General features: G+C 39.7%; 1 protein-coding gene across 1 annotated transcript in view; it reads left to right on the top strand.

Moving 5' to 3' along the window:
* Window positions 1-25,271, top strand: part of LOC115223196 (DNA-directed RNA polymerase III subunit RPC5) — a 39,806-nt gene that overhangs the window by 6,286 nt on the left and 8,249 nt on the right. The window contains exons 3-15 of the mRNA XM_029793653.2: window positions 771-848; window positions 2,552-2,670; window positions 3,998-4,080; window positions 6,212-6,325; window positions 8,860-9,023; window positions 10,150-10,274; window positions 10,719-10,810; window positions 13,030-13,150; window positions 17,204-17,285; window positions 17,531-17,590; window positions 18,074-18,177; window positions 19,597-19,703; window positions 21,805-22,283. Of these exons, the coding sequence (XP_029649513.2) occupies window positions 771-848; window positions 2,552-2,670; window positions 3,998-4,080; window positions 6,212-6,325; window positions 8,860-9,023; window positions 10,150-10,274; window positions 10,719-10,810; window positions 13,030-13,150; window positions 17,204-17,285; window positions 17,531-17,590; window positions 18,074-18,177; window positions 19,597-19,703; window positions 21,805-22,283 (1,728 nt within the window). The remainder of the gene's footprint in view (window positions 1-770; window positions 849-2,551; window positions 2,671-3,997; window positions 4,081-6,211; window positions 6,326-8,859; window positions 9,024-10,149; window positions 10,275-10,718; window positions 10,811-13,029; window positions 13,151-17,203; window positions 17,286-17,530; window positions 17,591-18,073; window positions 18,178-19,596; window positions 19,704-21,804; window positions 22,284-25,271) is intronic.

Here is a 25,271-nt window from a genome sequence, read left to right as displayed (position 1 = left end):
CCTGTCTGGATGAGGATTTGTTATCTGCTAACAGTTGAAAATTCAGATTTTAAAAGAACTTCAAACTGCTGGTGTATCCCCACCCCCTTCTCTCTCCTGCTCTTACATCCTTGATGTTCCACAGGGTCATGGGTGGGATAAAGGTCTAGAGGATGTCTCTGTCTGCCTCTATCTCCATTGGAACCTAAAACAATTAGTGAAACTATGGTATAAGGTCATATGTACCTGTGAATGACAACTGTGTGTGTGTGTGTGTGTGTGTGTATATATATGTGGAGGCGCAATGGCCCAGTGGTTAGGGCAGCGGACTCGCAGTCGTAGGATCGCGGTTTCGATTCCCAGACCGGGCGTTGTGAGTGTTTATTGAGCGAAAACACCTAAAAAGCTCCACGAGGCTCCGGCAGGGGATGGTGGTGATCCCTGCTGTACTCTTTCACCACAACTTTCTCTCACTCTTACTTCCTGTTTCTGTTGTACCTGTAGTTCAAAGGGCTGGCCTTGTCACTCTCTGTGTCACGCTGAATATCCCCGAGAACTACGTTAAGGGTACACGTGTCTGTGGAGTGCTCAGCCACTTACACGTTAATTTCACGAGCAGGCTGTTCCGTTGGTCGGATCAACCGGAACCCTCATCGTCGTAACTGACGGAGTGCTTCCATATATAGATGTGTGTTTATCAAGTAACCATTTCATATGTTTGTTCACTAAATTCTTTTCATGAAACCAACATTGTTATTTTGTGTTTTTTTTCTTTTTTTTCCGTTGTCCAGTATCTTGTTCGACCTTCTCATTTGACCTATGAAGACATCAAACCTCTAAGTGTGAAGGTGAAACCAACTCAGAAAGAGGTAAGTTATCACAATCCTCTCATCTCGCACTTATGATAGACAATCATTATCATCATTTTACATCCCTTTTTTCATGCTGGTATGAGTTAGATGGTCCAACAGGAACTGACTAGCCAGAAGGCTGCACCAAGTTCCAATGCCTGCTTTGGCAGGGTTTCTATGTCTGGATACCCTTCCTGACATCAGCCACTTCAAAAATGTTCCTTGAAATATAGAAGAAATGGTCCTTAGTTGAACTTTTATTCCACCTATTTTCTCCAATTTATCTGACTGACAAAAAATAAAAAAAGCTAAATCTATTCTTTGTTGTTACAAGTGTGCAGGAGAGAGGAGGAGGTACATGTATAATACCAGTTATGCACTGGGGTTGATCTAATCGACTGGTCCTTGCCCCAAAAATTTCAGGCCTTGTGCCTATAGTAGAAAGGATTATTATGATTATTATTATATCACTCATCATCATCATCATTTAGCATCCGCTTTCCATGCTAGCATGGGTTGGACGGTTCAACTGGGGTCTGGGAAGCCAGAAGGCTGCACCAGGCTCCAGTCTGATCTGGCAATGTTTCTATGGCTGGATGCCCTTCCTAACGCCAACCACTCCAGGAGTGTAGTGGGTGCTTTTTACGTGCCACGGACGGATGGTGCTTTTTGCATGCCACCGACACAGGTGCCAGACGAGACTGGCAAACGGCCACGATTGGATGGTGCTTTTTATGTGCCACTGGCACAGAGGCCAGGTTAGGCTGGCAACGGCCACGATCGGTTGGTGCTTTTTACGTGTCACCAAGAAGGTAAGTCGGCATTAAGAAGAGTGTGATGCAATGAGTAATAGATTGTTTATTTCATGGTTTGAACTGTGTTTCGACCTCAACTGTCTTCAAGTTCAAAATGAAGAAGAAAGACAATCTGTTGAAATATCATTCAAACTGTTAAATAAACAATCTATTTTATTGTGTCTGGGGTGGGTCATTCTCTTTTAGTGCCTTATTAGTTTAACACACTCACTGGTCTGATTTCCACTCATTTACTTATTATTTTTATTAAAATTTTCGTTGCAACTTGCAACCTTTTCAATAGTCGTTGATTCTGTCTGTTATAATAATAAGGAAATGTGTGGAAATCCGACTGGTGAGTGTATTAAATTAATAAACATTAAAAGAGAATGACTCTCCCCGGACACAATAAAATATGCTTCAACACACAAATTCACATAAAGAATCTTGCAAACTACATATAAAAACGAAACAGTCTATTACAAACTGCATCACACTCTTCTTATTGATTATTATTATTATCATCATCATTATTAGTAGTAGTATTAGTATTATTATTATCATTATTATTACTATTATTATTATTATTATTACTATTATTATTATTATTATTATTATTATTACTATTATTATTATTATTATTATTACTATTATTATTATTATTATGGGTGTTGGCTTGGCAGAATTGTGAGAGCATCAGGGAAAACGTCTCACAGCATTCATTCTGGCTTTTTACATTCTGAGTTCAAATCACACAAAGGTCAATTTTGCCCCCTCTGGGGGTCAATGAAGTATAATACCGCTCAAGTACTGCGATCAATACAATCGCCTTTAGTTTTACTCCAAAATGTCTGACCTTGTTCCTATTTTAGGAATTATTTTTCTCTGTTGTTAATTTTTGAAATTTTATTTTCGTATGGCCTTCAGATTGAAATCCAACTTCCTGTTAATACAAAGAGCAACAATTATGCATTCAGCAAAGGTGAACAGATGGCCCTCATGGTCGACGGTCGATATAAACCTTCTGAACAGAACTTCTTTGACAGGTAAATAGTTTTTGTTTGTATTAATGCTTCATTAACCCATTTAAGTGTCTGTATTTCTAATTAAATACACACCCAGGTGAAAATAGTCAGAAATTTGTTCAGGATTTAGTCAGGTATCTCTGTCCATCATTTAGAAAACATTCTTTGCCTAAAATTATTTGTGGAAAGTTTAACCCTTTTGATCCCAACTTACCTGAGACCACCCTAGGTTCTATGAATTGAACTTTCTGTTTAAAATATTCTACATTAAAACCTTGCTTCCCAACAATATGGTTCCAGGTTCAGTCCCACTGTATGGCACCTTGGGCAAGTGTCTTCTTCTTCAGCCTTAGGTCAGCCAAAGCCTTGTGTGTGGATTTGGTAAACAGAAACTGAAAGAAGCCCATTATATGTATATACCTGTGTGTGTGCTTTTGTATCTGTGTTTACATCCCCACAACTTAGCAATTTGACACAAGCGACCAATAGAATAAGTACTAGGCTTGAGAAAATAAATTCTGGAGTTGATTTGTTCGACTAAAATTTTTCAAGGTGGTGCTCCAGCATGATCGTAGTCAAATGACTGAAACAAGTATAAAGTAAAAAATTTTAAATCTCATGTAAATTTATAGTCCCAAACACCATCTTGTTGGTTTTGCCTAAATTCTTCATTCTTTTGAGCAAGACACTTCATTTCACGTTACTCCAGTTCACTCAGCTGTAGAAGTGAGTTGCAACGTCCCTGGTGCCAAGCTGTATCAGCCTTTGCCTTTCCTTTGAATAACATCAGTGGCACGGAGAAGGGAGGCTGGTATACATGGGCGACTGCTGGTCTTCCATAAACAACCTTGCCCGGACTTGTGTCTCAGAGGGGAACTTTCTAGGTGCAATCCCATGATCATCCATGACGAAAGGGGGTCTTTACTCTTCTTCTTTGAGTAGGGAATTGGTTGATGTTAAAAGTGATGGTGACATCTGTGGCTGACAAATGTTGAAATTGTTTTTGCACAACTGAGGTGCATTAAAAACCCTTGTTTTCTAAATCTCTTGGCACTTTCCAACTCGCCTCAAAACCTCATTGCATGCTTTGGACCATACACAGCACAATGGTTGTATCAGTGGTTCCTGCAATAAACAGACACCCTTCAAACTCTGCCCCTCTCTCTCTCTCTCTTTCACATCAATCTCGTAAACTTGATTTTATTTTCTGCCATTTGATTATTTTTATCTTCAACAGGATTCCCTGGATTCCTATAGCTTAATTAAATTACCTGTTGTAATTAATCGCTGTTATTATATATATCATTTTTGATATAGTCAACTGAAAACCTGTCATTTCTTCCTCTAGTAATGTCATGGACAAAACCATTCTTGCCTCCGGACCGTCATCAGTCTCCACCCATCGATACGCTGTTGGTATTTACAAAGATAGTAAGTTATAACTATATTTGGAATTGTTCATGTTTTTGTTTATTGTTGTTGGTGCCCTTTATTTATAGCAGAACTGGTTGCATGATGGGCCAAATGCCTTGCTATATTTAATTACATCCATTTACATTTTGAACTCAAATTTCCCAAGGTCTACTTTGCCTTCCATCCTTACAGCAGTTGTTAAAATAACACATCAGATAAAGTCTATCACCTTCTGGGTACATCATGTATGTGTATATGCTGTCTTGTCTGTCTTATGTTTTTTATTCTTCTAACCAAGCCTCCAAAAATTCACCACGTACATAGATTTGAAAGAACAAAGAACATTCTCTTCCCAATTCAACTCCACAAAAAAATATCATTCCTAATGAATCTCTGAAATTAGATGAAAGTGCTAAATAAACAATTATCCAAAATTCGGACGTTAAATGATGATATATATATATATATATATATATATATATATATATATATATATATAAACATATTAAATAATATTAGGGTAATAAGAATTTTATATATTATTATTACCAGTGGCCTAGCACAAAAAAATAGTCAATAGACTATATATTATTCACATAAAAATATTGTGTACATTAGAACACATTAAGAGGCTTCCAAATAGGAAAGCCTTCTACTAGAAAGAGCAGTAGAAAACTCAAACCACTAATCTATATATATAAAACTGTAGTTGTGTGAGTGTCTGTCCCCTTCGATTTAGATTCCTAACTACTCCCACATTTTGCAGTGCGGTGTAACCAAAAGTGCGTATCTTATAGTCGTGATTCATATCAAGTCCTTCTGGGTATTAGCGCGCGTTTACGATGAGCCTACGATTTAAAAAAAAAATTTACCATCAATTTTTCCCATTTTTAATGCATTTTTTTGCTATTATATAAGGGAAGTAACTCTCTAAAAATGTATTATTAAATCTCAGAACGTAAAAAGCTACAGTAACCCCCCCCCCCCCCCTTTGTGGTTAGCCATATTGAGATGGCTATTATACTTTACATCTCTAAAAATGCTTATATAGTTATTTCCCTTACAAACCCCAGGAACGCCGAGCGATACTGCTAGTTATGTATAAATTCTCGAAAGGATTGAGAATTAAATCCTTTCGAGAATTTATCCATAATTAATGGTTTTCTACTGCTCTTTCTAGTAGAAGGCTTTCCTATTTGGAAGCCTCTTCATGTGTTCTAATGTACACGATATTTTTATGTGTATATCTATATGTATATATGTATATGTATATACGTATAAAAACCTTTTAAGATGTCGAGTGTTAAAAATCAGAATAACCCAAAACATAGATGAAACAAATAGCTCCAGGGTGAATAAGAAAAGTGGATATCAATATTTCAAATTGGTGCTGGTCTGTGGTGTATATGTAGACATTATGAAACCCATTTGCTGATGTGCAACAGCACTGCACCAGTAAAACAAAATTGAATTTTGAATTAGAAGCAGCTTTAGTAATATAAACATTACTGATGCCACACATGCTTAATGAAACACTTGCATTGAGGAAGGGACATCTGTAAATGTTTGCATTATTAGAATTGCTTGTAACTCAAAATGTGTGTGTATCATCATAACCACTTAACATCTATTTTCCATACTGGCATGGGTTAGACGGGTTGATTGGAGCTGGCTGGGCAGAAGACTGCACCAGGCTTCAGTGTCTGTTTTGGCAGGGTTTTTACATCTGGATGCCCTCCCTAACACCAACCACCCTACTGAGTGTTTTATGTGTGTTTGAGTAGATAGATGTAGATATACACACATACCCTCACACAGACACCTCAAGAGTAAATACACACCCCTAATTGTACTGTTTTAATTGTGAGGACACTACTATTTTTTACGATTTTTTTACTGCTGTGTCGCCATTTTTCGGTGTATTTCAACCAGAAAAAATGTTCACTTAAAGAGAATAACAAGCTACATAATGCAAAATTTTTACTTTTCAAAAATTTCAATTCTAAAGGGTCGAAAGGAAAAGAAACCCGAGCAACGCTGGGCTATACTGCTAGTTAATCTAAAAATGCTAAAATATATTACTGTTGCTTATTTCAGTTGATTTCATTCAAATCCTAAACTAAACACCCTAAACTGTTTTTCTTTGTAGATGAGTTTCATTTGACTCCGTTGTATGCCATGGCCCAAGTCAGGCCATCATTCTCTTACATGGACAGAGCAGATGCTAAACAAAAGCTCAATATTAAGCAGAGTGAAGGAGGAGGTAAGTGAAGCATTTAAGAACAATAAAACCATGAGCTTAATATTCGACCCACTAAACACCATCTTTGACCTTCCAGTTTTTATATTTTGTCTTCTGGAGTTTTTGTATATCATAAATGGATTCTCACTTCACATTACACACCTTTCCTCATTTATCACTGATCTGGAATAACACAACACTCAATTGTTCCATGCTACACTTATCCTGAATTAATCTGTGATAGCATAGGTTGGCAATCAGTCAAAGATTCTGCTTAGACTACAAAACTACATCCCAGCAACCATCAAAAATGCTCAGAATGAACTCATTTTTTTCATATGTTCTATTATTCATTCTAAAGCTCCACCTGGCTCCGGCAGGGGATGGTGGGGATCCCCTCTGTACTCTTTCACTACAATTTTCTCTCACTCTTTCTTCTGTTGGCCTGCTCGCTTAGCCAGTGGGGTGGCGTCATTTGAAGGCTAAAACAATGCCACGTTTGGATGGTGCTTTTTATGTGCCACTGGCATGAGTATCACAACTACAATTCCCATTTGATTTTTATTTTGATGTTCATGTACTTGACTCAATAGGTCACCTCAAGCACAGCAGGTTGCCCTACGATCCAAGGTACTTTGGATGGGCTGGGGCTGGTTATGTGAAGCTGGTGCAGGAAACAGCCGTGAACTCACATTATTTGTTGGGTCTTCGCAGTCACAGCATATCTCCAGAGATCTCAATGTAAAAGAAACACCCCGTACACTCTGTAAAGTGGTTGGTATTATGAAAGGTATCCAGCCATTGAAACCAAGCCAAACAGATGACTGGAGCCTGGTGCAGATTTCCAGCTTACCACCAGCTCCAGTCAAACCATCTAACCCATGCCAGCATTGAAAAGAGACATTAAATGATTATAATAATGCTGGCATGGGTTAGATGGTTTGACTGGAGCTGGTGGTAAGCTGGAAATCTGCACCAGGCTCCAGTCATCTGTTTGGCTTGGTTTCAATGGCTGGATACCTTTCATAATACCAACCACAGCAGTTCAACAAAAGAGACCGATAGAATGAGTACCAGACTTGAAAGAGTAAGTACTGGGGTTGGTTCATTTGACTAAAATTCTTCAGGATGCTGACCCAAGCATGGCTGTAGTCTAATAACTGAAACAAGTAAAAGATAAAAAAGATATTAACAGGCGTAGGAGTGGCTGTGTGGTAAGTAGCTTGCTTACGAACCACATGGTTCCAGGTTCAGTCCCACTGCATGACACCTTGGGCAAGTGTCTTCTATTATAGCCTTGGGCTGACCAAAGCCTTGTGAGTGGATTTGGTAGATGGAAACTGAAAGAAGCCCATCGTATATATATATATACATATGTATGTTTGTGTGTCTGTGTTTGTCCCCACAACATCGTTTGACAACCGATGCTGGTGTGTTTACGTCCTCGTGGCTAAGCGGTTCGGCAAAAAAAAATGATAGAATAAGTTCTAGGCTTACAAAGAATAAGTCTTGGGGTCAATTTGCTCGACCAAAGGCAATGCTCCAGCATGGCTGTCGTCTAATGACTGAAACCAGTAAAAGATAAAAGACAACAACATACAAACAATCATAATGTTTGTCAACTTTTTCAATCCTATTTCTAGACTTGTCAGTCATTTTCTTTTTGCTTGTATTGATAATTTAGGCAATATTGGTTTAAATAGTCACTGTTGTTTTCATTATCATCATTTAATGTCTGTTTTCCATGCTGGCATGGGTTGGACAGTTTGATGGGAACTTGCCTATTTCTTTACTACCCACAAGGGGCTACACATAGAGGGGACAAACAAAGACAGACAAACGGATTAAGTCGATTACATCGACCCCAGTGTGTAACTGGTACTTATTTAATCGACCCCGAAAGGATGAAAGGCAAAGTCGACCTTGCCGGAATCTGAACTCAGAACGTAGCGGCAGACGAAATACCGCTTAGCATTTCGCCCGGCGTGCTAACGTTTCTGCCAGTTCGCTGCCTTTTGATGGGAACTTGCCTGCTGAAGAGCTGCCCAGGTTCCATGTCTGTTTTCGCAGGGTTTCTACTGCAGGATGCCCTTCTTAATGCCAACCACTTTACAGAATGTACTGGGTGCTTACATGCAGCTCTGGTTTGGGTGCATTTACATGGTACTGGTACAGGTGCTTTTTACGTGGCACCAGCACCCACCAGCCTGCAAGGTCAGAAATGCTCAGCTAGAAAGGGATGCAGGGGACATGCTTGTATGCAAAGACAACCATGATTTTACTTAGCTTGGCATGTTTTCTCCTCTGCTGTGAATCCCAACATCTAAACTCTTTTTTTTCTCTTTTACTTGTTTCAGTCATTTGACTGCGGCCATGCAGGAGCACTGCCTTTGGTCGAGCAAATCAGTCCCAAGACTTATTCTTTGTTAGCCTAGTACTTATTCTATTGGTCTCTTTTGCCAAACTGCTAAGTTACGGGGATGTAAACACACCAGCACCGGTTGTCAAGCATCTTCGTCCCGCATGTTCCCTCTATTGTTCATTATGTTTTCCAGAATCTTCTCAAGAGGAGGAAGAAGAGGAAGCTAAACCTGTTCGGCTGAAGTTTGCCCGGCATGAAACTGTCGAAGCAAAAGCCAGACGCATGGCATCATATGATTATTACCAGAAGAAGCGAGATGAAGAACAGTGGGTAGACCTTAGATACCATTCTAGGGATGTAAGTCATTTTACTTAACACTTTTCACCTTTAACCCTTTGGTGTTCGCATTATTCTGCCAAAATTAATGCTTCTTTATCCACATTGTTTTGAATTAATCATGCATTATCTTGGAGCTATGAGATTTTGATGAGGTAGCTGTTAATTTTTAAAACAATATTGTAGGGTTGGTGTGAGAGACCAGATCTGGCCAGTTTGAACATAAAACAGGCAGAATACTTTTGGCCGGATATGGCCGGTTTAAATGCTAAAGGGTTAAGTCTTATAATCGTCATCATTCTTGCATGGGTCGGATGGAATTCATTAAGGCACATTTTCTACAATTGGATGTCCTAACTGAACCATCACTCACATTGTAGCTAATATTGGGTTGTCCGGAAAGTTCATGCCAATTTATAGTAGCTTATCTTTCGACTTATTTTAGAACATGGTTGAGTCCATAACATAGGATTTGACTACACCTCCATTTAGAGCACAGCTTAAGCTATCTTTTCGTGGAAGAAGGTTTATGTTCCTATAACCTGTGTTAATTCTGTAACCCTTTATAATGGAAGATAAGAAAGTTCATTTTTGGCACTTGATGCTTTGGGAACCAGACAAAAATTGCTGCAGCTCGGTTGGGATGTGTTACCCCACCCTCCATATTCACCAGATATTGCTCCTTCAGATTTCCACTTATTCAGGTCTCTGCAGAATAGTCTTAATGGTAAAAATTTCAATTCCTTGGATGACGTAAAAAGATACCTTGATGAATTCTTTGCCATGAAACCACCTGAATTCTGGGAAGAGGGTATTTTCAAGTTAAAGGAAAGATGGAGATGCATTGTGTGACAAAATGGTTCATATTTGGTTGCTTAAAAATGTAATGGCAAGTATTTATTGACCTTTTTCTTTCCTTTAAAAATCGGCATGAACTTACTGGACAACCCAATTTTTCCACTTGGCTGGACATGTTTTTTAACAGAAGACTGCAGACAAGTGACATCACTTCTATGATTGTGATGCTTGTAAACAAGTGCCACGTCCAACTTCAAGACAAGCGCCACATGTGCACACACATGTGGTAAACTCCTTTTCAGTTTCCGTCTACTGAGTTCACTCACAAAGCTTTGCCTTTCTTTCACAGGACGACAGATCACTAGCAGAGAGAAATATGCTGTTTGCTACGAAAAACCATGACATCAGTGAGTTTAACATTCCACCATGGGAGTATTTGGAGAAACTAATGCCACCTGTTACTGAGGAGGAGGAGTAAGTATTGTGAACCCATCTTGTTCTTCTGTTGTGATGGCCCCTGTTGTGTAGAATTAATTTCTGTGTGCGTGTGGGGAAGGGGTCAGCTATGTTTTGTTTGTGTTGTGTGCTGTGTTTATTTTATGGTTGAAAAATGAAAGGTAAACTGTTAAAAAGTGTCCTGCCCTTTTTTATTATTATTATTATTATTTTTATTATTGTGAAGGTGCATGGCTTAGTGGTTAGGGTGTTATCCAGCTCATGATTGTAAGGTTGTAAGTTCAATCCCAAGCAACATGTAAAGTATCGGGACTAAGTACTGCAAAGAGTCTTAACCAATGTTCTAACTATTCTACCAATCTGTTGTCCGTACATTTGCTCATTAGTGATGAAATTAATCTTTAATTAGTGCTTCTTGTTGCCACTGTATATCACAGTTGTGTTTGTTATTTATTACAACAGGGAGAAACCAGCTCTGCCAAGCAACATCCTCTCTTTGAGTCAGCTGCGTACAATGCCGCTCCAAGACCAGGTGAAAGCTCTTCTCATCAATGGTAAGATATCCAAAAGACTTTAACCAGCAGCTCATCTCTCGCTTAACCCTTTTGTTACTGTATTTCTGTTGAAATATTCTGCATTTGTTTCAGTTTCAATTAATTCTGAAAATAATGAAGAATTTACCAAAATAATTTCGTCATTTTTAAGTTGGTGCTTGGAACAAAAATATCCATGGAAGGTTTTAATAATTTTTCAATCCCTTTAAAGCAAAAAGTTTGTATCATAGAACCAAGGACAGTTTCAGGCAGGTTGATATCAAAAGAGTTATGAGCAATGTTATTCTTCAATTATTTTGTATCTATTCTCCTGCTTTCTCCTCTGTGAGGCATTGTTCTCTATGAACTATGCCTTGTTACATGTCACACTACAAAGTAATTAACAACATCAACTTCAATTACATTATATAATACATGCCCATATCAACTTCTGTGGAGGTGCGTGGCTTAGTGGTTAGAGTTCTCTCAACTCATTTGAATGTCTTTGTTCCTTCATATTAACATTACACATCCAGTGCAATCCATGCTTTCTTCATTTCCTTCCAACTTTCTTATATCCTCTGCATTTAATGCCCTTGTTTCACTACCAGACAATATCACTCTACACACCCAAGCGTCATACAATCTGCTCTTTACTCAGATAAAACCATTTTTGTTGCCAGAGGAGGTAACAGCTCCCCAAGTTCTTACTCAATGCTTTGCACTGTTAGTTCAACCACCACAGTACCAGAAGTTGTCAGATATTTGAAAGAGTTTAGTTTATGAAAATTCATCATCATCCACGTATAATGTCTGTTTTCCATGCTGGTATGGATTGGAGTGCTTGACAGTAACTGGCAAGGTCAGGGGCCAGACCAGGTTCCATCATGATCGAAAGATTGTGGTTTCGATTCCTGGACCGGGCGACGCGTTGTGTTCTTTGAGCAAAACACTTCATTTCACGTTACCCCAGTCCACTCAGCTGGCAAAAATTAGTAACGCTGCGATGGACTGGCGTCCCGTTCAGCTGGGGAACACATACGCCATTGAAACTGGTAAACCGGGCCCATGATCCTGGCTAAGCTTTAAAAGAGCGCATTTATTATTTTTTTAATATCAACTTCTAGTAACATACCAACACTCCAACAGCTTGCAAACACTTTTGGTGCTAGTGCCATAAGCACCCGGTACACTCTAAAGTGGTTGGCATTAAGAAGGGCATCCAGTTGTAGAAACCATGCCAAAACAGACTATGGAACCTAGTTCAGCTCTTGTCAAACTGTTCAACCCATGCCAGCCTGGAAAACGGATGTTAAATGATGATGATGATGATGATAACTTTTCCAAACTAGTCTCCAGTGTAAACTATACAAAAGATGCAACATTGTAAAACATAAGATATACCGTAAATCCTCGAGTATAATCTGCATTTTCCCCCCCAAATTTAAAGGTCAAAATCCCTTGTGCGTTCTATATATTAGGTTAAAAATGAAAACTATTTTCTAAGCAATGTCCGAGTCTCTATTTGCTGTCCTGCAATGTTTATTCAGATGTATTTTCTGATGTCGGGCGTGAAAATACCTTAAGCTAAGCCTGAAAGCAATGAAGTCATAAAAGAATCATCCATAACTTGCAATAAGCAACATTTATTAAACGTTATTACTGTTATTTCTTTGTTTTCTGCAAACAAAATGCACAACAATGCTACACGTTTGCATTATGTTATATATACAATAATAATAAAGGACGTTACCGTATACAGTTTTACAAACCAAGGACGTTATATAGACCTCCTTGACTCAAGTTAGAGAATGGGTGCGTATTATACACAAGGTTTAGGTTTTTCAGAGGTATAGCCCCCTAAAAATTCCCTGCATGTTATACTCGAGGGCAGACTATAATCGAGGATTTATGGTATATCATCCATTGAAGATAATATATTTTAACCTCTTTTTCCCATCAGACATCAGAAAAGCAAGACAACCCCTAGACAATTAAATAATGTGCTAGGCTTCTGAACAGTTTGTGCTAACCAAATTTCTTTCCAGTGGCATTGGTCAACCACTAAAGACTTAAGTAATTGTTTTTAGTACCAAGATGCTACTCAATGGGATTGAACCCAGACACATCTATTTACAAAAACCTACATTTTGAACCCCACAGCTTTGCTTTTGCCCATGTAATTTGTAGAATTGCTGTCTTTCCTAATTTCTCTCTTTTTTCCCCCTTCTTTCCTCCAGCAAAAGTCATCAGGTTCCGTCAACTGCTGGCCCTTTTACCTCAAGGAACCGACTCAACTGCTGTTATACGATGCCTTCAGCAAGTTGCTGTTCTTGTTCAAGGTTGTTGGGTCGTGAAAAGGTATTGCCACTGTTTTTGCATTATTTGTTTGATTATTTTTTTGCCTAATCTTTTCATTATCATCATCATCATCATCATCATCATTTAGTGTCCGCTTTCCATGCTAGCATGGGTTGGACGGTTCAACTGGGGTCTGTGAAGCTAGAAGGCTGCACCAGGCTCCAGTCTGATCTGGCAGTGTTTCTACAGCTGGATGCCCTTCCTAAAGCCAACCACTCCATAAGTGTAGTGGGTGTTTTTTACGTGCCACCGACACAGGTGCCAGACAAGGCTGGCGAACGGCCACGCTCGGATGGTGCTTTTTACGTGCCACCGGCAACGGACCAGGTGAGGCTGGCAACGGCCACAATCGGATGGTGTTTCATTATCATTATTTCTGTTTCAATTTATTTTGAATCTAATTAAGTATTTAGTGTAATAATTTTGTCAGTTGATGTTTGGAACGTAAATTACCATGAAATTTTGAATATAGGCGCAGGAGTGGCTGTGTGGTAAGTAGCTTGCTTACCAACCACATGGTTCCGGGTTCAGTCCCACTGCGTGGCACCTTGGGCAAGTGTCTTCTGCTATAGCCCCGGGCCGACCAAAGCCATATGAGTGGATTTGGTAGACAGAAACTGAAAGAAGCCCGTCGTATATATATATATATATATATATATATATATATGTTTGTCTGTATGTGTTTGTCCCCTTAGCATTGCTTGACAACCGATGCTGGTGTGTTTACGTCCCCGTCACTTATCATTTAGGCAAAAGAGACCGATAGAATAAGTACTGGGCTTACAAAAGAATAAGTCCCGGGGTCGATTTGCTTGACTAAAGGCGGTGCTCCAGCATGGCCGCAGTCAAATGACTGAAACATGTAAAAGATTGTTTTTAACTGAGTTAACTTTAAAACAGGGAGTTTGTGTCATAAAACCAGGGGTGGCCTCAGGTGGGGGTTGGTGTCAAAAGGATTAAATAGCAGGAAAAAAAATCCATGGCAGCTTTAAATGATTCCATCCAATGCATTAGAATTATTTCATTTGACTGTGGCCATACTGCAGCACCGCCTTTAGTCGAGCAAATTGACTTATTCTTTATAAGCCTAGTACTTATTCTATTGGTCTCCTTTGCTGAACCGCTAAGCTACAGGGACGTAAACACCAGCATTGGTTGTCAATCGATGTTGGGGGACAAGACACACAAACATACACACTCACACACACATATATACATATATACGACAGGCTTCTTTCAGTTTCCGTCTATCAATTCCACTCACAAAGCTTTGGTCGGCCTGAGGCTATAGTAGAACACACCTGCCCAAGGTGCCACGCAGTGGGACAAAAACCCGGAACCATGTGGTTTGTAAGCAAGCTACTTACCACACTGCCACTCCTAAGCCTAAAATGGTTTACACCCGCAGAGGGACACGAACCTGCGACCCTCAGACTACTTTTAAGGTTGACCTATAAAAGTCTGATGCTCTACTGACTGAGCTATGCGGTATATTCAGGTATTGTCAAAAGTAGGCAGTATTTTAGATGTTGAAGACACCAGGGGAACAGGTTTAAAAAAAAAAAAATGTGTCTGTGTGTATCATTGATTGCAGGGTCTTATCACTTGGACTCCTTGTCACTTCACATGTCTGTTCGAGCACAGTCTTCTCTCACGCACACACTACATTTGATTCCTTTAATGCCCAGTTTTTCTCTCAACTCATTCGAATGTCTTTGTTCCTTCATATTAACATTACACATCCAGTGCAATCCACGCTTTCTTCATTTCCTTCCAACTTTCTTATATCCTCTGCATTTAATGCCCTTGTTTCACTACCAGACAATATCACTCTACACACCCAAGCGTCATACAATCTGCTCTTTACTCAGATAAAACCATTTTTGTTGCCAGAGGAGGTAACAGCTCCCCAAGTTCTTACTCAATGCTTTGCACTGTTAGTTCAACCACCACAGTACCAGAAGTTGTCAGATATTTGAAAGAGTTTAGTTTATGAAAATTCATCATCATCCACGTATAATGTCTGTTTTCCATGCTGGTATGGATTGGAGTGCTTGACAGTAACTGGCAAGGTCAGGGGCCAGACCACGTTCCATAGTGTGTTTTGGTTTGGTTTCCACAGTTTACTCTTTTACTTGTTTCAGTCATTTGACTGCGGCCATGCTGGAGCACCGCCTTTAGTCGAGCAAATCGACCCCGGGGACTTATTCTTTGTAAACCAAGTACTTATTCTATCGGTCTCTTTTGCTAAACCGCTAAGTGACGGGGACGTAAACACACCAGCATCGGTTGTCAAGCAATGTTGGGGGACAAATACAGACACACAAACATATACACACACATACATATATACACGATGGGCTTCTTTCAGTTTCCGTCTACCAAATCCACTCACAAGGCTTTGGTCGGCCCGAGGCTATAGCAGAAGACACTTGCCCAAGATGCCACGCAGTGGGACTGAACCCGGAACCATGTGGTTGGTTGGCAAGCTACTTACCACACAGCCACTCCTGCGCCTTGGATGCCCTTCCTTACACCAGCCACTCCACAGAGTGTACTAGGTGTATTTAATGTCCTCATCACAGGTGCTTTTTATGTGTCACTGTCACAAGTGCTTTTTAAGTGGCACCAGCACTTTGTACATGGCACTTTGGTTTCAGGATCTCAATTCTGTTGTGGTGGGAAAATCTCTTCATATTAATTACTCCTGTGCATACAAAGTCCTCCTTCTCTTTGTCATCTTATCCGTACCCCCACTATGCCTCTTGTGCACCTACAGTTTTCATTGAATACACAGCCCTGTAACCTGCTTCCTCATCATCGTCATCGTTCCACTTTTCTATTCTTGCATTAGTTACACATAAACAATGAGAATCAGGTGTTCAGGAAGGGCCATCCAGGTATTGAAGGTTTGTCAAAACTGGGACACTACAGTACGATGTAGTCTCTGAACCTGTCGGATCCTGTTGAAAGCTCCAACTCATGCCAGCATGGAAATCACATATCTTTTACTTGTTTCAGTTATTTGACTGCGGCTATGCTGGGGCACCGTCTTGAAGTGTTTTAGCCGAACAAATTGACCCCAGGACTTAATATTTTTCAAAGCCTAGTACTTATTCTATCAGTCTCTTTTGCCAAATTGCAAAGTTACCTGAATGTAAACACACCACCCGGTTGTCAAGCGATAGTAGGGGACAAACACACATACACAACAGGCTTCTTTCAGTTTCCGTAAATCCACTCACAAGCCTTTGGTTGGCCCAAGGTGCCACGCAGTGGGACTGAACCCTGCATAGCCGCACTTGCATCATCATCAATAATTTTGTATAATTGTAATGATCCTTTTTAGAAATGATTTTTTTTTTTACTACTACTACTACAACAGCAGTTACTACAATTACTACTACTACTACTATAACCACTACCACAATTACTATGTAAGGTTGTTTTTATTTTTACCTCCGCCTTAGCAAAGACGGAGGTATTGTTTATTTGTTTGACCATGGACAAGATATCTCAAGAACCGCTGGATGGATTCGGATGAAACTTTCAGGGATGTCTGGCCTCGTGACTGGCACAAACTGATTAGATTTTGGGATCGATCTGGTACCGGACAAGCATTCTGGATTATTTCTTATATTTACTTTACATGATTATGATCTAACGTTAACTTTCAAGTCTTTCGCAATTATCTCCCTTTAGGCTATAACTATATTGAATGGGGAATTTGTTAATTTTGGCTTGTATTAGATAAGGATAAACTATTTATTGCTGTTACTAAATTTTCTACAGCCACCTTCACATTCCATGGCTACCACTCGGATCGATCAGGTACCGGATAAGGATTCTGGGTTATTTTTCCGGGTTTTTTTACTTAATTTTTGAGAGTGGTTGGGTTCGTTTTTAGTATTCTTTTGAGAGCAGTTGAGTTTATTTCAGATATTCTCATTTTAAAAATCATCTCTGAGTAATTGTTGAGAGGGCATTAGTGCTGCCTTGGTGGAGGTTTGTGCTCCTGTTTTAATATTGTTATTAATTTTTGTTTTATTTCAGTGAAATCCTGTACCCGAAAGATGCAACCAGCCCCCACAGTGGTGTATCTGCTGAACATTTATGTCGAGGAAGAGACTACCTGGTCAGTACCTTCATCTTATCAAAACAATATTATCAGAATCTCAGAATCTAGAAATGTTTGGCATTTCTAAGAATGATAGAATTCCAACTGAGGGCCAGCCAGGCGGTACTGGCAATGGCCACGCTCAAATGGTGCTCTCATTGTATTGGTCTGTAACTGTTTCTAATCTGTCTCTGCCTTGAAATCCCACCGTTCCCTGCTGTTATCTAACCCTATTAAGTAAACCACATATTCTTCCTTTACAGATGTGGAAGTTCCTTCACACCAGATACGTAACCAGGAAAGAAATATCTTCTGTCATAAAGGTAAGTTGGTCCATCCATTTCAGCTGTTAATCCTTTAGCATTCAGATTATTTTGTCAAATGTTATGCTTATTTATTCAATTAATCATGCAATATCACAGGTGCCAGTAAGGTGACGCTGGTAACGATCATGCTTGAATGGTGCCATTTATATGCCACCAGTATGGAAGCCAGTTAGCTGCTCTGGCAACGATCACGCTCGGATGGTGCTCTTAGCACCCTGCTAGCATGGGCACAAGTGCCAGTAAGGCGATGCTGGTAATGATCATACTCGAATGGTGCCTTTTATGTGCCACTGGCACAGAAGCCAGTTAGCCGCTGACCAGTTTAATTACTAAAAGGCTAAAGCAGTTCTGCTTCGTCCCATTCTCTTTGGTTAGTTCCTTTCTTGTTTACAGTCAAAGCTATTCAGAAAATATAAAACTCTGCTATTTTCTAAAAGAATACCCAATATTGTTCTCATTTTGCTTTTTCTATTTCTCTAGTTGCCTGCTGAAGATGTCAAAGACATTCTAGAACAAATGTCTCGTGTTCGTGTCAGCCATGGATGGGAATTCCTCTTTGATTATGACAAAGAATTTTGTAGCAGGTGATATTTTCTTTATACACTTTTCTTTATTGGGTTTTTTTTTCTTTCTTTTTCTTCCCGTTTCTTTGTTTAAACTTGTTTATTTCTTTACAATTTGGCTCAGGTGTGTTTGTACGATTAAGAAGTCCATTTCTCAATTCCATACTGGTTTGCCTTACAATCATACTCTGCAGCAGTTTAATCATTTTAATACCAACCTACCTGAAACTACCTGTACTACTTTGTTTTAACCTCTTAACATTTAAACTGGCCATATCCGGCCCAAAATAGTCTACCTGTTTTATGTTCAGACTGACCAGATCCAGTCTCTTACACCAAGCCTACAATGTCATTCTAAAAATAAACAATTATATCAAAATATTGATGCTATGAGATAATCTATACATATAAAGCTGAAGTTGTCTGTCTGTGTGTGTGGCAGGTTTGGTAACCTTCAACTAACACTATCTCCTCCGAGACCCTGCGGCACAAGTTGACCAAAATTGAGAGTATGATAGAAGAAGGCTTGCTCTTCCTTCCATAGAAGAAAAAATTCAAATCGGACCATGTTAAGACCAAAAATTATTTACATCAAAAAGGTGCTTTTTTTTTCTATGAAAATCCCTATTTTTTACGATTTTTGACTGCTGTGTCACCTGGAGTTGATTTCTTTGACTAAAGAAACCCCTTTAAGGTAGTGCCACAGTCAAATGACTGAAACAAGTAAAAGAGAAGAATAAAAGAACATCTAGGACTGCATTGTACTGCGTGTGCCTTCCATTTTAAGATGACAGAGTATGATTTGATAGAAATTTGGTGCTATTTCTAGCAACTCAAACGACAACATAGAGCCCCCACCCCATTGGCTTGTTTTGTATTTTTGTTGTTAAAACTTCAGGTGAGCCCTAATTAACCCTTTGGCATTCAGTTTATTCTGTCGAATGTGATGCTTATTTATTCCCTTTGATTTGAATTAATCATGCATCAACTTGTAGCGCCAAGATTTCAATAATAAGGCGGCAAGCTGGCAGAACCGTTAGCACACCGGGCGAAATGCGCAGCCATAATTCGTCTGCCGCTACAGTCTGAGTTCAAATTCCGCTGAGGTCGACTTTGATTTCATCCTTTCGGGGTCGATTAAATAAGTACCAGTAAATCACTGGGGTCCATGTATTCGACTTGATCCCCTTGTCTGTCTTTGTTTGTCCCCTCTATGTTTAGCCCCTTGTGGGCAATAAAGAAATGAATATGATTATTTGGGGTGGCGGGTATGAGAGGCCAGAATGCCAAATACTTAAGTATGTTGGCATCAAATGGGTTAATGTCATCGGCTGGTTGTTATGAAAACCACCTCATTTGAATGTGATAACAATAAGCAGCTTCTACTGTTTGTGGTGTTTATAAGGAAGATTAATCTTAATAAATGTTCTTGTTTTGTAGATATCCGGAAATAATCCAACGACAGAAGGTGTTATGGGAAGCAAAGTTCCAGAGTTTATGTAAACAGCTGAAAATTAATTGTAAAGAGATTGAGAAGAAACATAAAGGTACGTCATCAAATAATAAACTAATTGGACTGTAATTAGTTGGGATGTTAATTAGTAAAATGGTAAATTATATTGGAGGAAGAGTGAATAAATGAAAGAGTATGATTGTGATGGGTGAGACTGGATGGTCAAATGGTGTAAGTGAGGATATAAGACCCCCTTCGATCACAAATGACCACGAGATTGCCTGTGGGAAGTTCCCCTCTGAGGCACAAGTCCGGGCAATGTTGTTTATGAAAGACCAGCAGTCGCCCGTGCATACCAGCCTCCCTCCTTAGATACCACTGATGTTATCCAAGGGAAAGGCAAAGGGGCCGATACAGCTCGGTACCAGTGACATCACAACTCATTTCTACAGCTGAGCGAACTGGAGCAACATGAAATAAAGTGTCTTGCTCAAGAATACAATATGCAGCCCAGTCCCGGAATTGAACTCACTACCTCGTGATTGTGAGCCTGGTTCTCTAACCACTGAGCCATGCGTCTTCACTGTTTATATATTTATTACATAATGGATAACGAGCCCTTAACTTGCAAGGTTGTTTTATAGAAGACCAGCCTTTTGGGTCTTGCTGTTAAAAGATGTTGATGTAGGGCTACGGGGTTAAGGAGTTTGTTTCCCAATTACATGGTTTCAGGTTCAGTCCCACCTTGTGGCACCTTCTACTATAGCCCAAGGCTATAAATATGGTGGATTTAATAGACAGTAACTGAAAGAAGTTGAGAGAGAGAGAGATAGAAAGATAGAGAGAGTGTGTGTATATAATCATTTAACGTCCACTTTCCATGCTGGCATGGGTTGGACGGTTTGACTGAAAACAGGTACGTTGCCAGCCTTCCCTTTCCGTGCCACCGTTGTTATCCAAGGGAAAGGCAAAGGCTGATACATCTTAGCTTTCCATACTGGCATGGGTTGGACGGTTTGACTGTGGACTGGCAAGCCAGAAGACTGTACCGGGCTCCAATCTGGTCTGACACGGCTTCTACAGCTGGATGCCCTTCCTAACGCCACCAATTAACACAGACCTCACTAATTCCCATCACCTTTCGATGACAAATCTCTTACCCAACCGCCAACTCACATCATTCTTTCATTCGTCACCATGTCCCGCCTCACATGCAAAATGATAACTGCCCATCATTATCTAACTTACATTATTCCCTCCCCTACAGCTTAGTGGTTAGAGCGTTGGACTCGCTATCACTATCGTGAGGTTCGATTCTTGAACTAGGCCGTGTGTTGTGCTTTTGAGCATTTCATGTTCCTCCAGTTTACTCAGCTGCAGAAATCAGTTGCGACGTCACTGGTGCCATTTCAGTTAATTTTCAAAATCATCAAGAATTTAGTAAAATAACTCTGTCATTATTAAATTGGTGTTTGGTACATAAGTTGACATTAAATTTTGATGGAAGGTTTTAATTGAGGCCACTTTAAAACAAAAAGTTTGTATCGTAGAATGAAAGGCAGTCTCATGCAGGTTGGTATCAAAAAGATTAACCCTTTAGTATTTAAACCGGCCAAAATAGTTAATCTGTTTTATGTTCAAACTGACCAGATCCAGGCTCTCACACCTACCCTACAATGTTATTCTACATTAAGCAATTACACCATCAAGATCTTGAAGATATGAGATAATGCATGATTAATTCGAATCAATAGGCATTATGTTTGATTGAATAATCAGAACACTAAAGGGTTAACCTCAAACTGATTGTGTTTGTTTGGGGTTTTGTTAAATGTTTACAAATTGTGCTACAATGACATTTGGAGAAATGTTTTTGGCGCGGGCATGGCTGTGTGGTTAGGGAGCTTGCTTCCTAGCTACATGGTTTCGGGTTCAGTCCCACTGTGTGGCACTTTGGGTAGGTGTCTTCCACTATAGCCCCGAGTCGACCGGAGCTTTGTGATTGAATTCGGTAGGCGGGAGCTACTGCCGTGTGTGTATGTGTGCGTACAGCTGCTCAGTGCCTCTCCGAAAGAGAGAGAGGGTCATTCCGTAAGATCCCTAATCTATGTGATACAGTGAGATTTCCATTGTCTTGATGACCTGTTTATTCTGAATTTTTGTGCTGTAACTCCTTCATTCCAATCTTCTTGCAGAGCAAACCACTCCGGAGAAATGTAAGAAACCTCGCACACCAACCAAGTCTCGGAAGCGGACTATGAGCGGCCGAAGCATATCTGACCACAGTGACATTGAGCCAGAGGGTACCGACCGGGCAGCAGCAAACAAGGATGGATTAGATGATAACTGTGTGGAAATATTAGATATCACTGGTGATGGTGCTTTTACAAATGAAGGTGGTTTAAGACCTTCGACAGGGGTGGGGAACAGCAAAGGCAGTGTGTCTTTTAATAATCATGTATTTAACCATAAAGAGGATGTGCTCCAGGGACTTCAGTCTTTTGTTAAAGATAAACTAAATACTCGTTACGTTCTAACGATGAGCGAGGTGAAGCGCTTATTTCAATTGAACTTGACCCAGAGTCAACCTGGCCACATTTTAAGTTCCGGTGTGTCAGACCAGATGCTAGAACAAGCCGTACTTGATGTCGGAGGGATCAGACTAAATGACCGGGTGAGTGTTTTTGCAATTTTAGTCAACAAAAAATGCCTCTTCCTTCAATTGTAATGCTAAGACAAAACCGATGTTGCTACAAGCAATGTATGTGTAGCTGTTAATAGAATTGTTTAATCATTCTAACATATTTCCATGCTTTCACAGGTCAGACAGTTTGTTGAAGTAGATTTTCTATGGTTGGATCCCCTACCACCAACCCTCACCTGTTTCCAAACATGATATTCTTTTCTACACTAGGTACAAGGCCCGAAATTTTGGGGGAGAGGTCAGTCAATTAGCTCGACCCCAGTATGCAACTGGTATTTAATTTATTGACCCCAAAAGGATGAAAGGCAAAATCAACCTCGGTGGAATTTGAACTCAGAACATAAAGACAGACAAAATACTTATTTCTTTACTACCCACAAGGGGCTAAACACAGTGGACAAACAAGGACAAAGGGATTAAGTCGATTATATTGACCCCAGTACGTAACTGGTACTTATTTAATTGACCCCGAAAGGATGAAAGGCAAAATCAACCTCGGTGGAATTTGAACTCAGAACATAAAGACAGACAAAATACTTATTTCTTTACTACCCACAAGGGGCTAAACACAGTGGACAAACAAGGACAAAGGGATTAAGTCGATTATATTGACCCCAGTACGTAACTGGTACTTATTTAATTGACCCCGAAAGGATGAAAAGCAAAATCAACCTCGGTGGAATTTGAACTCAGAACATAAAGACAGACAAAATACTTATTTCTTTACTACCCACAAGGGGCTAAACACAGTGGACAAACAAGGACAAAGGGATTAAGTCGATTATATTGACCCCAGTACGTAACTGGTACTTATTTAATTGACCCCGAAAGGATGAAAGGCAAAATCAACCTCGGTGGAATTTGAACTCAGAACATAAAGACAGACAAAATACTTATTTCTTTACTACCCACAAGGGGCTAAACACAGAGGGGACAAACGGATTAAGTCGATTACATCGATCCCCAGTGCGTCACTGGTACTTAATTATTGACACCGAAAGGATGAAAGGCAAAATCGACCTCAGTGGAATTTGAACGTAAAGACAGACAAAATACTGTTAAGCATTTCTCCCGCTGTGCCAACGTTTCTGCCAGCTCGCTGCCTTCCAAACATAATATTTCCCCTTGACCAAACATGTTTTTGCAGAAGACTGGAAAACAAGAAGACTGCTTGTGGGACAATGTCAGTCACAGCTATTGTGCATTGTTCGAACAAGCAGACACAAGTACATGGATGCGTACTCACACACACACACACACACACACGAAAATATACATATACAGTGGTCTTCTTTCAGCTTCCGTCTTCCAAATCACAAAGCTTTAGTCAGCTCCTCAGGGATAGAGTACAAGACACTTGCCCCAAAGTGCCACACACAGAGACTGAACCAGAAATTAATATGGTTGGCGAAGTAAACTTCTTAACCACACAGCCATGCCCACCACCACCACCACCACCACCACACACACACACACACACAGCACATCGAGCAAGTAAATTTGGCAGAGAGAAACTTCAAGAAGCCTTTTGCATATATATATATCACCGTGACCGACCAGGCTATCAGATGCTACTACACATCGCTGGTCACAATGCGCTTTGCATTGTTTTAGCCTTCAAATGACGCCACCCCGCTGGCTAAGCGAGCAGGCCAACAGAAGAAAGAGTGAGAGAAAGTTGTGGCGAAAGTGTACAGCAGGGATCGCCACCACCCCCTGCCGGAGCCTCGTGGAGCTTTAGGTGTTTTTGCTCAATAAACACTCACAACGCCCGGTTTGGGAATCGAAACCACGATCCTATGACTGTGAGTCTGCTGCCCTAACCACTGGGCCATTGTGCCTCCACATATATACATATATACATATATATATATATATATATATTGCATAATGAGATAAAAAGCTAGGGCTGTATAGATATTAGAGCATTTATAGATAGAAGGTCTTACAGCTGTTTCAAGGATATTAATTAATAATAATATCCCTTCATCGGAGACGGTGTGAGAGGAAAAGTTAGTTTTATAGTTTTATAGTTAGTTTTATATATATATATAAATTTAATATATATATAAATTTAATTTATATATATATATAAATTAAAGGACTGACCACTAAAAGTGGACAGTCAATATGCTAGATATAGACGTCAAAATCACTGTTTTCTACGAAGAATCGTTTTTTATTTCGTATATTTTCATTTGTCTTGCTTATTTTTTACACTTTGGTTTTGTGCTGAGTTTTTTCTTGAGAAAACATTCTTCGTGGAAAATAGCAATTTTGATGTCTATATCTAGCATATTGACTGTCCACTTTTAGTGGTCAGTCCTTTAAATTTTGTATGTAAAAAATATTTTAATCTTCGGATTTTTTTAATATGCTAGGCCACTGTTTTTAATTGATTAATATCAATTTCTACCCTTATTCAATTTTATATATATATATTGTTTGTGTTGATATTACACTTGTCATCACTTTAATGAGACTCTGGTGTTGGTGGCATTCTTTGTTGACATTGTGAGCCAGTTGCTCACATTTTTGACAGCCTCTGAAATAAGAAGAAAAAAGATTTATGCCTTACATGATGAAAAACAGTTAAGGTTTGGTGACAGGAGGTGCACCCAGCTGTAAAACCTTGTCCCAAATAACTCTGTGTCTAACCCATGCCAGCTTAGAAAAATTAAAGAATGAGTGCAGAAGGTCCATTTCTATCCGAAGCGGTGCCGAATGATACTCTTTTTTGACTCTTTCACTTGTTTCAGTCATTTGACTGTGGCCATGCTGGAGCACTGCCTTTAGTCAACCAAATCGGCCCCGAGGTTTATTCTTTGTAAGCCTAGTACTTTATCAGTCTCTTATGCCGAACCACTAAGTTACAGGGATGTAAGCACACCAGCGTCGGTTGTCAAGCGATGTTGGGGGGAATAAACACAAACACACACACGTGCGCGCGATGGGCTT

Source organism: Octopus sinensis, linkage group LG22 (assembly GCF_006345805.1).
Source record: "Octopus sinensis linkage group LG22, ASM634580v1, whole genome shotgun sequence".
NCBI lineage: Eukaryota > Metazoa > Mollusca > Cephalopoda > Octopoda > Octopodidae > Octopus > Octopus sinensis.
The sequence above is the reverse complement of the archived record's forward strand: the minus strand, read 5'-3'. Positions and strand labels throughout refer to the sequence as shown.